A 15,783-nucleotide genomic window follows, 5' to 3' on the forward strand; every position below is an offset into this window, starting at 1 on the left:
GTACAAGTCCTACTGTATTTCCTTCAACTTGAGAGCATTCCAACACCTGACAGCAAACGTCAGAGCCTTCTCTTCTCTACTGAAGTATAGCACAAACATGGAATTGTTAAGAAAGGGTGAACTTCCAGTTCAGAACTAGAATCCCTGCTGCTGAATGAATGCTGAAGGCTACTGAGCATAATTGTTTGGATTACTGAAGATGCTTCTCAGTTCAGCCACCAGGTGGAGCCAGCCACACATTGTTAACTGGAAAACAGCTACACCACAACCAGTGTTGATGTGCATTGGTGTATGTTTACTTATCTGCTGTCTCGCAAAAACACAACATATGTATAATCAATACACATCATTCCTTGTTTTGTTTCGTATGTAATTTACAACTTGTTTTAAATTAGAACAATTTATTTTAATATTTTCCCCATTCCATGCTGTTATTGAGCATCTTTGCTTTGTATTCTGAATGGATGGGTGAGTGAATGGAAGGGTAGATATTTCTCTATATATATGTTCATTTCCACCCAGAAACTTTTGAGTTTGTTAAAAAAAATGTACCTGTGCCAATGTTTCCCTGCTGATAACCAATAGGAACATTTTCATTATGTTTACAACACTTAATTTTGTACAAAACTTAATGTATGAGACAGACACACAACATGCAGGCATGTTGACCTGACATTTGAAGTTCATTTTTTTCTTTTTCTGTTATACAATATGTATATTGCCCTACTCATCTCACAGGCCCTTCTGGTGGTGTGCAACCAAATAGGACGTGCGCGTGTGTGCGTGCGTGTGTGCTTGCGTGTGTGTTTGCATTTTGGGAGGGGGTATTTCAGAAGAATTAGCAATCATGATGCCCAGAGAGGCTATCCAGCCAGATCTAATCCTTACTCACATGGAATGTATTCTGTGCTGTGCATTGCTTTGTAGTTGTCTTCTGCGTCCTTATGTCACTTTTATTTCAGTTATTGTTGTCCTTGGTTTATTTGGACAAAACCAAATATTTTTTATTGCTTACTCCATTCCTTTGGGGGTTGGGGTTTTACCATGATAGGGCAAAACCAGTCTGCTGTCACATAAACGAAAGCATCTGGACATAGTAGGCTGCTTATTTAATGTTACAAAATGTTCTCTGTTAGCACTGTTTTAGCACAGATTTGCAAAGCATTGCAAAGTGTCCTGGGATATCAAGAGTTAATAGGCCTACACTGCTTGTAGCCTATCATTGCCTATTATTGCTATGAAAATGCTCAAAGCTCAGTGAAGATGTGTGCTTGCTTAGAGCAGTGACCTGTTGTTTTTCCCCAACAGAAAAACAAAACAAAACAAAAACTGTCCAAACAAATATTCAGCCACTTTATAGCACACTCCCATGACCCAAAATGCTTGTGATTCATGTACATTTAATAATTCCTTGTGATTCCTTAATACAAGAATAGCACTACCAAATGATGTATGATTTATGTAAATAAAAATGTTGATTACATGAATCTTGTGCTGCTTCCTCTGTCAGTTGTTAAATAAACAATATATGGGGATTTTTAGCCAACTCTTGGGTAATGTGTTTATCAAACAGTCTGTGTTCTATTTCAGTGTACAAACCAAAATAAACCCAATAAAAGTTATTAAAAATATATTTGAATGTTTATTTAATCCCCAAGTCAAAAGAGGTTCTTTGGAGTTTCCCAAAAGTGCAAGCTTGCTGGTCTTGTATATATAAAAGGTAATTGGTTCCCAAATTTTTGTCTTAGGTTATTAATTCTGGGCGACCCTGCCTATTTACAGATGTACCTAGTTTTATTACACTGTGTTCACTGTATTACACAACTATTAATACTGTCAATCTGATCAAACCTCCACCAGTGGTATCTAACATGACAAAATGAGTAAATTCTGAAGGAAATAAGTCTGCAAATGTAACCTAATTTTGATAGTGGAAAGAAATGTCAAGTCGAGTCACCAGAAAAACATTTTTCCTGTTTTCTTCTGGTTGAAATTTCAGGTAACAGTATATCTGAGCCATTGTGAGAGGACAATGGGACTGACAGAATGAATGTGCTCCGTGGCCAAGGAACTGCCATCCATGAATGGCATCAGCACATAATGGCAGTCACAGCTTGGTGATTAGTGGAGAAGGAGAAAGGAGTGAGTAAAGAAGAGAGGCTATGTGTCAGCCTCAGAGGCCAAACTCGGCCTAAACAGCTCCGACCCACTGGGGAGAGTGGTCCACCTCATGGCATATGACTACATTGACTATGATTACTGGAGGGCCAAACAGCTCCACGGGCCTTGCCCTCACAGCTTGTACTGCTGCCCTGCGCCATGCCGGGGACGAGCTCCTCATCCGTTTCCCCATCTTCTTCAGGCGCTGGCCTCAGGTCTTCCTTCCAGGACGGGACTGAGAAGAACACAGCCTGCTCCATGCTCATATCCATCCTAGATGAGCATTTCTCTCCTGCCACCCCTGGAGGCCGTCGCAGGGACATTGCCTAAAGGCACAGTGTTGTCGGTGTATGTGCTGGCTGGCCAGATGGCCATGCACTGCCATGAGAGAGGCATGGTGAGGGTCCTGCCCCAGCTGAAGGAGTGCTTGGGAACCTACATGGAGAGGGAGATCTGCCCTGACACACGAGATAAGGGTGGATGGGTAAGTATTCACACACTGCAAGGGGATATACCCATTAACAAAGTATACATTTTGGGTCATCTCCTTGATGCAATAGACCTTACGACAGCTGTTTCAATTATATGTTATACAACATATAAGATGAACTATGTTGATCCTCTCTGTAAAGGAAATCTTTTAAAGCAGGCTGTTGGGAGATGTAGATATTTGTGTAGGTTTACAGTTTACAAAGAAATGTGTTTATCTATTCTTATTGTTCTTGGCAGAGTGCTTTTAGCATGCTTTGGAGAAATGGCAGACTTGGAGGGCCAGGTGAAAAAGGAGCTGGACATAGTTGTTGACTATAAAATTGCTTAATTAATCAATCTTGCCACCTGGTGGCCAAAAAAATGGAAAACGGTGTGTTTCATGGTGTGTAATTAGGTTTCCAAAGACATGTTGCAATAAGGGTGTGTCACTACACTAGTAGGCTATACACCACAATCATTAACTGAACAATAACTCTCAATAACCAATAAGAATATTTGAAATGTATGTTTGTGATATAAATAGAAAACTGTTAGTAGAAAAATAGAATGATGGGAATACTGATGGGGATTAAAAACTCTACTGTAGCTGAATCCCCTTGTCAAGTCAAGTCACCTTTATTTGTATAGCACGCTTAAAAACAACAGGAGTTGATCCAAAGTGCTTTCCAATCAGGAGAATAGAACAACATCAATGACAAGTTCAGAAAGAGCTCAAAACATAATAAGACACAAATAGCTAATGGCAAATCACTGTTCGCCATTAGCCATTAGCCATTAGAATCTATATCTCTCAAGACAGATTCTTCTTCTTATTCTTTTTTTTGGGTTCCCAGATTGGTTAGTACTTAAAGGAGTAGTTCACCCAAAAAATTACTTATTTTCTAACAATTACACACCCCATGAAGCCTTGAATTCATTTTTATTTGTCGCATTCTTAAGCCAATAATTTGATAACCGGCAAGGAGAATCAAAGAATTTCAAAGAGTCTCCTATTGACCGATCACCCGGTCATCAAATTATTGGCTCAGGAATGCGACAAAAAATCTCCATGAATTCAAGGCTTCATGGGGTGTGTAATTGATAGAAAATATGATTCGTTTTGGGTGAACTACTCCTTTAACTTCTAATCCACTAGTCATCCACTACTTATACCCCTACTTAGCACCAGCCAACATCTCAGAGGCAAATATAGTACGTTTTACTCCACTACAATTATTTGGAAGCTTTGGCTACTACTGCAGATTACTAATAAAAATCACCACCACATTTATTTACCACCACCTGCTAAATTAATGACATGCTTAAATACAATCCCAGTATATGAAATGAGCCATTCTACATGAGGACTTCCACATTTTAACTTTGAGAAGTAGCCTATATTTTGATGCCAATATTTTTTATACTTTTACTCAAGTCAAATGTTTAATAGGCTACATGACTTTTACTACTAGTATTTCAGCTACTTTAACTTTAAGGGAATAAAAAGGTATACACCACAGTGCAGTGGTGGAAATAGTACTCATATTTTTTACTTAAGTAAAAGTATCAATTCTGCAATGTAGAAATACTTCTACATTTACAAGTGTAGAAGTTACAGGTAAAAGTCCGGAATTCAAAATGTAGGCTACTTAAAGTACCAAAAGTATTAAGTACTCATTATGCAGAATGTCCCATTTCACAAGTTTTCAAATGTATAAATGTATAGCCGATCTAATAAAGAGTGTGTTATTAAGCTCATATAAAGTCGTTAAAACAAAGCACTAACGTACTGTGTACAATGCCAATCTAACCTGTCCTAAAATGTATCTAAAAATGTATAGCCGATCTACAAGCTCACAACGTGTTGTGAGCTTGTAGATCGGCTATTTTCAAATGGTCGAAATGTATATAGGGCTGAATTCAGTGGGTAATGTATGTTTTGTAATAATAATCAAAATCTACAAAGTAAATCGTAACTAAAGTTTTCAAATAATTGTAGTGGAGTAAAAGTACAATATTTGCCTCTCAGATAGTGAAACTTGGAAATACTCAGGTAAAGTAAAAAATACCTCAAAATTGTACTTTTTGCCATTATTTTAATGCCATTATTTTTAATTATTTTAATGTTGTTTTAGCTTTTGCTCTTCTTTTTTGCTTTATTGTTAAATTATTATAGTTTTTTCCGTAAAGCACTTGCTTTATTTATTTATTTGCTCTGTAAAGCACTTTGAGCTGCATTCATGTCATGAAAGGTGCTATATAAATAAAGTTGTATTATTATTATTATTATTATTATTATTATTATTATTATTATTATACTTGAGTAAATGTACTTAGTTATTTTACACCACTGCCACATTACGTGGGGCATCATATTGCTGATGCTCATGATGATGATGATACTACTAGGTGATGCTGTTCCTCTCAGGATGAGGTCATGATGCAACCAGCCTGAAGAGGCAGAGAGAATCAGCCTCTGTATGTAATGCTGCTGCCAAGAGACGGTTGGAACCCCAAGCTGCTGCTGCCGATGAAGTTGTGGGATTAAACACTAGGCGAGCCGTTGGGTTTCTCTGCCGTCACCACCAACACAGATGAATCTGTGTCGCATCTCCATCGTCTCGTCAAACTTGGGAAAATAGAATCAACCAGGTACAGTACGCTGACCTTGTTTGCTATCGGTTCATCTTTCATCTCTAATTGATTGAGCGTTGTCTGTCTGTCTTTCTTTACTAGGCTAGGCTAAACGTAGCATTGTCGGCTAACATTAGCATTAGCAAATCAACGTTAGTTTTTGCCCTGCTTTAGTTAGTTCTGACTTCAACTGAAAAGGAAACTGAAAGGAACACGTACACACAGCCAGTCTAAGGACAGGTTAGATTGGCATTGTACACAGTACGTTAGTGCTTTGTTTTAACGACTTTATATGAGCTTAATAACACACTCTTTAGCAACGACTGTCAAGAAGCAGCAGGAGGGCATCGCACTCATCTCACATTATGGGCTTTTCACAATAAAAGTCGTGTTGGAAAGCGACTTTATTTTGAGGTAACCTCGCTTCACCAGTCTTTCCACCTCGGAGGAATTTTGAGGTCAGCTCTGATTTTACGATTTTTATTTGGTTTTGTTTATTATTATTTATTTGGTTTTCACAACAGAATATAGATGTACATATGCATAGTATTCTAGATCTTTCCTAGGAAAGATGACATGTGTTTGTGCCCTGGTGAGGTAAGAAACCTTACATAGGTTTATACAATTGTAATTGATTAATATATGGGATGTGATACAATAGAAAATGGGCAGTGTCATGGTTGTTGGCTGTCATTTTTGCTCAGATTAGTTAATAAACTAATACTATAATATTTTAACCTTGTTTCAGAGATGTATGTATTTGTTGTAGATAGAGATGTGTAATTTCAATTTGGGATTTACGATGTATTGTGTCTTTTTTAAGCATCTCTACAAACAAATATTACTAAAAACATCACATTCCAAACATAGATTTGTGGTTGGATTTTTGCCCCACAAAAATGTCCTGCTAGCCTCAGCATTGGCTTTTCTTCCTATCCTGCAAATTTGTTCCATTGTGGTTTAATACAGCATGAGGGGTTGTTGAGTCCCCTTGCATTCATGTGATTGTGTTGGAAAATAGCAGTGTTGTAATAATGTGAAATAATAGTATGCCAGTCTGTTTTGGTTTGGCTGCATATAAGCTCTATAAAGATAAATATGTGTGCCTCTTCCTCTTCCATAGGAAAATTATTCCCTGAGTCTCTTAAGTGTTTTGATTCTAGGTTCAAACTTCAAACTCCCCTGGGAGCCTTCATAGTTATGCTGTGCTGTAAATGTATGCTGTCGTGGAAAAGTATTCACATGCTTTTATTTTGAATGTACAATAGCCAACATGGAAGTGAAATCACTGCAACCTTTAGTGTACTTGATAGTAAGTGCTGCTAACTAGTTAGCTAAGGTTAAATAAACCACACGTTATTTGTTCAGATGGCCAATAATGTCTAACTATCAAGCTAACTTGAGAGTTTGTCGCTAAATATAGTAGTTTTGCCTGGTCTTGTGTGTGCGTGCAATGTTGCACGTCATTGAAACTACTATCATCAGCAGTGATGCTGTTAATGTAGGTGTTGCCAAAAGCCAGCCAGTCCCTCTACAGGAAAATCAACATTGTATTAAAGTTACAAATGGCATTCTTTATTCCAACTACAATAATCATACTAAATTAATTTGATGACAAAATTGGCACAAATAAATATGCTTTTAATTATTATATATATTCTCTCTCTCTCTCTCTCTCTCTCTCTCTCTCTCTCTCTCTCTCTCTCTCTCTCTCTCTCTGCCTCTCTTTATCCTTTCTGTCTCAGAGACACATTTAGGTATTCTTTCTTTTTTTTTACCCCAAACCTTTCCTGGAATAGTTGTAAAAACAGCAAACTTTGAAAGGCCGTTCTTCAACTTGATGTCTGGGGAATGTGACTTATGCAACACTCCTTCTTGTCTCTGTCTCATCTTTGGGATAGCTTTTGGAAAAATATTCCAGGGTGATAAATCTCCACCTCTTGGAAACTTTTGTCTAAATGTGAGAAGGAAACAAATGGGAGGAAGGAAAGAAAGAAAGAAAGAAAGAAATACTATTTTCATTTACATTTTGAAATATAAGCCAAATAAGATGACTATGTAAATACAGTATTCTATATTACCTGTGTGCTCAGTATTAATTTAATTAACAACAGTGTCAGATTTAGCACATATGTATTATGTTGTGGATGAATGAAGCTTATTAAGCGTACTCTAACGTTTACTTAAACCCACTGAGTCTGACTGAAGTCAGAGTTGAAACTCTTGAATGTGGAACATTCCTCAAATAACTTACTTGCTAAAAGGAGTCTACTCATGGCTGACGATTACCAACATTTTGCAGCCCATCTGTTTTTGTTTTGATTGGTGCTGGCAGGGCTGCAGGCCACCGTGACCCCCTTTACGTCTGAAAAGATCACATCCTTTGTTTAATAATGTCAACGGCTAAAATATGTGTAAGCCTAAATGCATCCATTTAAGATCAGAATCAGATCAGGTGACTGTGATACTATGGCTGGGGTTTCTTGTTGGTTGTGGCTATTAGCTTTTAACACAGCGGTTTGTGAGTGAAGACAGTATAAAAGATGTGTTGAGTAGCGTTGCTCCTGGGCAGGCTCGTGTTTTGGCGCTCACCGGCTTCTTTTATCAAATACAACTTAATGTGTAGACACTGTCCCAAACATACTGGTGCCTTCTTGTCCCTCTGCACACATTTAGGCTGTTATTTTTTTCTCTTTTTTTTTGTGGAGATTGGGAATGCCAGGGGAAGCTGATGTTATGTCAAGGAAGTGCCTCCCTGCAGTTAAAGAGTACTGAATGAGCTACAGGAAGGGGCATTTATGAGTAGACCCTTAACCCAACCCCCACCTGGTCTCTTCCCAGGCCTAACTAGGCTTTTTCTTCGCCTTGTCTCTTTCTTGCGCTTATGCCTTTTCTTCACTTGACAGTGGAGGAACACTCTGCACACTTGTTCCCATTGTGGTCAGTATTGGATCACATCCACCGCATTCATTAACATTGAAATCACACACTGTGCAGCTTTGATTTGAAGCAGGACAAGTGGCGTTGGCTCCAGAGCATGTGCAGTACAGTACCCTGGTTGGGTTGAGATTACACAAAGTTTAGTCACGTTTAGCTGGTGTTTGCGTGTTTTTCACCCCCTCCCCCAGTGCGTACAGCAATGTCTTGATATCTTGATTTAAAAACTACCAAGGTAGACATCGGCCTGCTAGTGTGGTTACTGCAGTTGCGTACAATGGTGCAATGATCAAAGATAGTGTCAGGGATTATTGGATTCAGATTTATTAACTGGTATTGAGTTACTAAACATAGAACATTTATTTTTTACAGTTACATTTAAAAGTGACGTCACTGTCACCCCTAAACAGTGATTCGCCATTAGCTTCTTAAAAGACAACTTTTCAGATTTTTTACCTGAATCCAATTATGTGGAGGATGTGGAAATTAGACATAACACTTCCCAATGTGTTCTATGTGTCTAAAAAAATCTAGCCAGCCTATATAAAACGCATCAAAACTTGAAGGCTAGTGGAGATTTTGCTTTTGAGAGCAAGCTGTCAACACACAGAACACATTGGGAACTATTGTGCCTGTTTGTTCATGTTAAAAATCTGCAACGTCGCCCTTTTAAGGCTTTAGCCACTTAAGCCCTACACAGTGTAAACTTCATTGACCACCGGAGTCCCCCAGGGGCCTATAGTAGGCGGCGGGCCACTCCTTCTTTCCTTCCACACCAAATCTCTTCACCAAACATAGCAGATCTACAAGCTCACAATGCATCACGTTACGTTGTGAGCTTGTCAGTCATTCTGCTATTTTCAAATGTTTGCCCCAGAATAGGGATGCTAGGGTTCAAAATGACGCAATATAGATAGATAGATATAAAGTTTTTGAGGAGAGGAATACAGACTGTAAAGCTGGTCTCTATCTTCTTGTTCACATTACTGGTCCCTAGACTCTCCCATGCCTATTTAGAGCCAATGAAAAGGCTTGCCCCCTAGCTAACTGTGCTGTGTTAGAGAGATCTGCTTTGCTTTGTCCTACATTCAGCTGTTCTGAAAGCTGGACTGAGGCCATGTGTTGATGTCAGCACCTGGCAACACGCCCCACACAATTTAAACATATGTTTTAGGAGTGAGTGCATGCATGCTCAAACACATATGGAGGGACATGCCGTCAGCAAAGTACATAGCCTAGGCTATAGCACTGCATTTCATTTAGGTAATTTTACATACTGGTCTTTCATTTTGTTTTTGGCCTTTCTTATATAATATGCAATTGAGTGGTGACATGAACTAAGCTAATGATGTGAGGGTTATTAAGTAAGTAGAGGTTCAGGCCGCTGTGCGGCCCTCACACCTACGTCGCACCTCCAATCTAACTGATATGCCCATATATGGAGATCTCTGTAACTGTCTGATTCTGTCAGTCCTTGTCCCTTTTATGCCCATATATGGAGATCTCTGTATCTGTCTGGTTCTGTCAGTCCTTGTCCCCTTTATGCCCATATATGGAGATCCCTGATGTCATCAGTATATGCCCATATATGGGCATGCCCCCTTTTGTGCCCATATATGGAGCTGACTGATTTGCTTGCGCTTTGAACCTCACTACAGGGGCTAGATAGAACAATGCTGGGAACAGCCGCTAACAAACCTACACCCACTACTTTGAAAACCTATCCTGATAACGTCCCAATATGAAGGACCGCCCTAAGGTTTTTGCATTGCAGAACCCTATATTTGATATAGATCCTTCCCCAGATGTTTTGCTTGGCGGAGATCTCTGATTATCGTGCTACGCCAGACTAGCCATTATAGTCCAATACCAAATAGCCTACTTTAATTTTGGTGGATGGAGCAAAGAAGGACATTTTTATTCAGTAAGCCTTTCCGAGCTATGTGGCCCATAGGGCAGGAGCCTATGTATCTATGTTGAACCTATGTTTCTTTACCGTGAGATGGCTTGATGTACAAGTACATCCCCCAGCCCAGCCATGATGTACTGTACAAGTTCACCCCTGGCCCGGACATGACACCCTGACCTCCCAACCTCAGGGCGGACACTCTAACCCCAAGGCCACTGAGCTGGTCACACATTTTCTTATTCAGGCCATTTATACATTTTTCATTAAAGTTTCTGTGGGTTTACTTTATTATAGAACACCTTCGAGCTAATTTAGGTAATACTATATACATCATGTTGTCAGCAATTGCAATGCTGCTGTTGCACATTTTTAACATGCTTCATTTAGGCTATTACTGCATTGAAAGACTAGCACTGTAGGCATATTTCAGTGGGGCGTCTAAATAAACAAGTCCCTCCTCACCATAGAAGCCTCGGGGCTGCAGTGCACAGCAGAACCTTGCCATCTGAAACACATTAGGTGCTGTTTCCTCCTCGTGAGCCTGAGGAAAGATGCTAGAGAAAATATTTTCACAGGCAGTTAGAATTGGATGTACAACATGTGCAGTAATATTCCACTATGAGCCGTGTGACGTACAACGTGAACTCGAGAGCATATGGTCATCACTCAGTGTGTAAATCTTAGAAAAGCTTGGACAGAGGAAGAGAATGAGGCACATTCTTCCCTCAAAATAGGGACGCCTGGGTTAATAATGTGGTTAACCACTTTCAACCTGGCATGACATTAAGGCAAAAACATTTTTAATAAAACTTTTCTTTTAATGTTCAAAAATAGCAGATCTACAAGCTCACAACGCCTTTCGATGCAATGCGGCGTGAGTTTGTAGGTCGGCAATTTTTGCTATTCGTTGCACATAAAGGGCTTAAGTGGTTAAAGTATTTAACCACCTCCTATTTCAATGGAGCTGGTCAGTGAGCTGCAATTCCAAGACTGTGGTTGTACTGTGCTGCCCCAGGTGGGAGTGTGTATGCTACCAACTCCTCTGTCATTATGCCTTGTGTAAGTTTTCACTACTGCTGAGCCTCAAAGATTAGCAGAAAGAAAACAATGACATGACTCAGAAACTTAAAAGAAGTTCATAACAATAGCATAAGAAACCCACAGTAGTACAGTTGGTCAGATAAAACATAACCTTGTTCCCAGTTTCATCTACAACATCTCGCAAGAAGATAAACCCTGGAGTAGAACTACTTCCGAAAGTGTCTAACTGGAAGTACAGGGCTTGCCTACTGGAACTTCCTGTTGCCCTGTACTTCCGGTACTTCCGGTTAGACACTTTTGGCAGTTGTTCTTCTCCAGCTTAGGTCAGGTAAGACTGACATGGCCTTTCTGATGTTATGGTGGCTAACTGAGGGCCATCCCCAATCCATAATTTTAGCTTTGAAATGTTTCTATGGATGAGACGATGAGTTAAACGTTTTCAGTTTGTGAAACGTTTTTTGTTCCAATTGAATTACTACAAGGCTTCTTGAGTGTCTATTTCTGGCTGACATTGGGGTCTGATTCAAGCGTACTGGTGACAGTTTGCATTGCGATTATATTTACTACCATACCAAAACAAATGGCTTCTACTAAGAACACAACAAGATGCCTCAAAGTTAGTAGTTGAGCAATAAAACACTCTAGCTAACTTTTTTTCCTCTTCAGGGCCTTAGTGCAAAATAACAATGCCAAGACATGCAAGTTTGTGCTAAAGCGCTTAGTCTTTCTCTCCAGTCTTGTCACAAATCACTTTCCCTGCTGTCATGGCAACAAGTCAGGTTCTCGTCAGTCCAGGGTGAAGCACGTGACCCCCATTAAACGACGATTACAGTTTTTTTTCCTTCTTTCACTCTTAGTGTTTTATAATGTTATGGAAATGGACACTTGTGGAAAGAATTCCTCTTCCATGGAAAACTGGAGGTATCAGTCGGTGCACTGACACTTGCTACCTTTTTCCTCTCCCTCTCGCCCTCCCTCCCTGTGTGCAGATTCAGTTGTAAATGCATCGACCACAGAGCTCCCAGTATGAAGAAGACAGCGCGGCCAGCGGTGAGTAAAGCTCCGGGTGGAGAGCGAGGAGGAAAGACAGAGGTCTCGGCTACGTCAGGCACTGGGAAGTCTTCAGGCAGGACCACCACCTCAGCTCCTCTGTCTAAGGTAAAGTTTTTACCTAATGTACTTCAGTGGTTCTCAACCTTTTCAGGCCGTGACCCCCCCCAAAATAATCCTATTTGAACTGGGGACCCCCACCCTGATAAGCACTTGGAATGTAGGAGTTGAGGCATTCAATTTAGTTTGACTCGGTTTCACAGACAAATATTGTGAAAATAGCAGATCTACAAGCTCGCAACGCCTCGCAATGCGAGGCGTTGTGAGCTTGTAGATCGGCTATTTAAATATTTTTGGCCTCTTTTCTATATAATTTGACAATTTAACAAGTATTTTTTCAAGTATTAAAAAGATCTTAAAAGTACTTAAATTGTCACTTTACTGTCATCTGGGGACCCTCCCCAAATCATGTGGGGACCCCCTGGGGGTCCCGACCCACAGGTTGAGAACCACTGATGTACTTCATTACTGTCATTTACTGTTATTATTACTTACTTACTGTTATTAGCATATATATATATACTTACGTGTCACTTTTTTAACACCTTCATGTCATTTGTCTCTAATGATTTGCTTTTGTGGTGTTTTCAGGTCAAAAGCAATGACGATCTGTTAGCAGCCATGGCTGGAGGGAACCCTGCCCCTAGTAATGCTGTCACTAAGACCAAGAGGACAGCCTCCACCGGGGCCAGTACTACTAACACAGAAAGCAGACCAAAGACTACATCAGGTATCTCTATTTATTCACATCTCAACGTGTTTTTTTTAAATCTTTGTTCTGTTGCTTTTTTGTGAGAATGGTATTACATCTTATTTCCTGACCCCTGCTAGGTACGGTAACTAAGCGGACAACGTCCTCAACGTCCAAGGAGACAAATTCATACCGAGACCGTTTGCGGACATCCAAGACCTCGGTCGGTAAGAAGCAGTCGGTGTCTGGGGCCGCGTCGGGAGACGCCGCCCCGGGGAAGCGATCTCGCAGCCAGGTCCTGGCTGAGTCCGAGGGCCGCATGAGCAAGTCCAAGTCAGATGGCCAAATTAGTGACAAAGTGGCTCTGGAGGTCAAGGTGAAAGACCTGCTGGGTCTGGCTAAGTGCAAGGACGTGGAGATCTTGCACCTCCGCAGCGAACTGAGGGACATGAGGGCCCAGCTGGGCCTGGGAGGGGAGGAGGCGCCCCCTGAGGAGGGCACGGAGGAGGTGGAGGAGGAGAAGCTGCAGGTGTCGGCCATCACGGCCGCGGACGTAGAGTCCACGCTGCTGCTCCTGCAGGAGCAGAACCAGGCCATCAGGGAGGAGCTCAACCTGCTGAAGAGCGAGAACCGCATGCTGAAGGACCGTCTCAACGCCCTGGGTTTCTCCTTGGAGCAGAGGCTGGACGCATCGGACAAGCTGTTCAACTACCCCTCCTTGAGCCCCGACCTGGCAGCCGGCAGTGGGCAAAGTGACGGAGGAGGCACGGGCACCCTGACATCCTCGGTGGAGGGCTCCACCCCGGGTTCTTTGGAGGACCTGCTGACCGGCCAGGAACACGGAGGCTCGGCGGACAACCTTGACAGCGAATCCAGCGAGGTTTACCAAGCGGTCACGTCCAGCGACGACGCCCTCGATGCGCCCTCCGGAGCCTCGTCCTCCTCCGAGTCAGAGAGTGCGCCCAGCAGGGAGCGCTCGCGGCGGGGCAGCAGCGGCAACAACAGCGAGGTGTCGGTGGCCTGTCTGACGGAGCGCATCCACCAGATGGAGGAGAACCAGCATAGCACCGCAGAAGAGCTCCAGGCTACCCTACAGGAGTTGGCCGACCTGCAGCAGATCACCCAGGAGCTGAACGGAGAAAACGAACGACTGGGCGAGGAGAAGGTCATCCTCATGGACTCCCTGTGCCAGCAGAGCGACAAGCTCGAGGCGTACGGCAGGCAAATCGAGTACCTCCGCTCCCTGCTGGACGAGCACCACGTGTCCTACTCGCTGGAGGAGGACATCAAGAGCGGCCGCTACATGGAGCTGGAGACGCGTTACGTGGACCTGGCCGACAACGCCCGCTTCGAGAGGGAGCAGCTTCTAGGAGTCCAGCAGCACCTCTCCAACACGCTAAAGATGGCCGAGCAGGACAACGCCGAGGCTCAGGAGGTGATCTGCGCGCTGAAGGAGAGAAACCACCACATGGAGCGCATCGTGGACTCCGAGAGGCAGGACCGGGCGGCCATGGAGGCGGCCCTCGACGAGTACAGAGCCGCCGTGAGCAGTGACCAGGCGGAGCTGAGCCGCTGCAGGTCTCACCTGGACCAGGAGAGGCAGAAGGTGGCCGAGCTCTACTCCATGCACAACGCCGGCAACAAGAACGACATCCGCCAGCTGCTGGAGGGAGTGCGCCTCGACAAGGAGGAGGCAGAGGCCAAGGCCGCCAAGCTGCAAGAAGAGCTGGGACACACCCACAATGATGTCACCAGACTACAGGACACGCTCAGTAAGGTTAGTTCAGCCAGTGTCCGGGTGTCATTAATTTTATTATCCTTTTTTTTATACTAGTTAATAAGTAGTATATCAGTCAAACAACATACAGGGACACATCAGAGAAAACAATTACAGATGTCAAAATCAGTGGATAAGTGCATAAGGAAGTATTCTCCTAAACACTGAGGTTTTATAAAGGAAGCGGAACTGTGTCTCCATAATCAAGTACAGAACAATAACAGTTTATTGGCTTTTCCTAGGACATCCTCTTGTTATAATAAAATAAAGTCCCTTCTGCATTCCAAAATGATCCTTTTGATGTTATAATTTAATGTATCATGTTACTCTATATCTTGATATTCTATCCTGACACCAGATTGAAAGTGGTTAAGCTTGTTAACATTTAACACTTGGACGAGTGATCCCAATTCTTCCCGTGTGTTCTTGTGCACAGATGGATGCGGAGTACCGAGACTTCCAGCAACAGGTGCAGCGGCAGATGGCTGAGCAGGAGCGGGTGCTAGAGAAGCAGAGTCTGGACATCCAAGAGAAAGACACCGAGATAGCAGACATGAAGGAGACCATCTTTGAGCTGGAGGATGAGGTGGAGCAGCACCGAGCCGTCAAACTGCACGACAACCTCATCATCACAGACCTAGAAAGTGAGTGTTGCCTTTACGGCAGCAAAATGATGTTGCCTGTGTGTGTTCAGGCATCAATCACGATGGCAGCAGCTGCTGCTAAGAGGGTCTGTTCTTTAAACCAGTTGGTTTTAGGCCTAATAAAAAAAGGCCATCGTGGGCAGTGGATGAAAACGTTTGTTCCCCGTCCTCTATACGTTTATGAAGCCCTATATCTCAAGTGTTGTCTTCTGCCACCAACAGCATGTGAGAAAACCCTGAATTGAAAACTACAAACGGGCTTTTATGTAGCAATGGATATTTTGGTTTTTGTATACGTTTATATGACGCACATGATATACATCTTATTTAGACTTGATAGATAAATCTCCCCTTGTTTACACATGCGGTACACTCTTGTATATGTGTACAAAAAGCTACTGTAGCTGCT

At 42.3% G+C, this 15,783-nt stretch overlaps 2 protein-coding genes and 1 pseudogene across 6 annotated transcripts in view; all 3 read left to right on the forward strand.

Annotated features, from left to right (window-relative positions):
* Positions 1 to 1,483, forward strand: part of LOC308089271 (breakpoint cluster region protein) — a 35,579-nt gene extending 34,096 nt beyond the window's left edge. The window contains exon 23 of the mRNA XM_080433895.1: positions 1 to 1,483. Coding sequence (XP_080290021.1) covers positions 1 to 90 — 90 coding nt within the window. The 3' untranslated portion in view covers positions 91 to 1,483.
* Positions 465 to 12,153, forward strand: LOC308089038 (bcl-2-related ovarian killer protein homolog A-like; annotated as a pseudogene). The gene is made up of 3 exons: positions 465 to 468; positions 2,178 to 2,644; positions 12,142 to 12,153. The product of its transcript is annotated as a bcl-2-related ovarian killer protein homolog A-like (transcript).
* The window catches only part of specc1la (sperm antigen with calponin homology and coiled-coil domains 1-like a), a 24,291-nt gene continuing 13,631 nt past the window's right edge, over positions 5,124 to 15,783 (forward strand). For all 4 annotated transcript variants that reach the window (XM_080432243.1, XM_080432245.1, XM_080432244.1 and 1 more), the window contains exons 1-5: positions 5,124 to 5,283; positions 12,142 to 12,310; positions 12,854 to 12,992; positions 13,094 to 14,730; positions 15,167 to 15,374. In XM_080432243.1, coding sequence (XP_080288369.1) covers positions 12,179 to 12,310; positions 12,854 to 12,992; positions 13,094 to 14,730; positions 15,167 to 15,374 — 2,116 coding nt within the window. In that variant the 5' untranslated portion in view covers positions 5,124 to 5,283; positions 12,142 to 12,178. The remainder of the gene's footprint in view (positions 5,284 to 12,141; positions 12,311 to 12,853; positions 12,993 to 13,093; positions 14,731 to 15,166; positions 15,375 to 15,783) is intronic.

This window comes from Gymnoscopelus braueri (assembly GCF_963280865.1).
Source record: "Gymnoscopelus braueri genome assembly, chromosome: 7".
NCBI classification, from domain to species: domain Eukaryota; kingdom Metazoa; phylum Chordata; class Actinopteri; order Myctophiformes; family Myctophidae; genus Gymnoscopelus; species Gymnoscopelus braueri.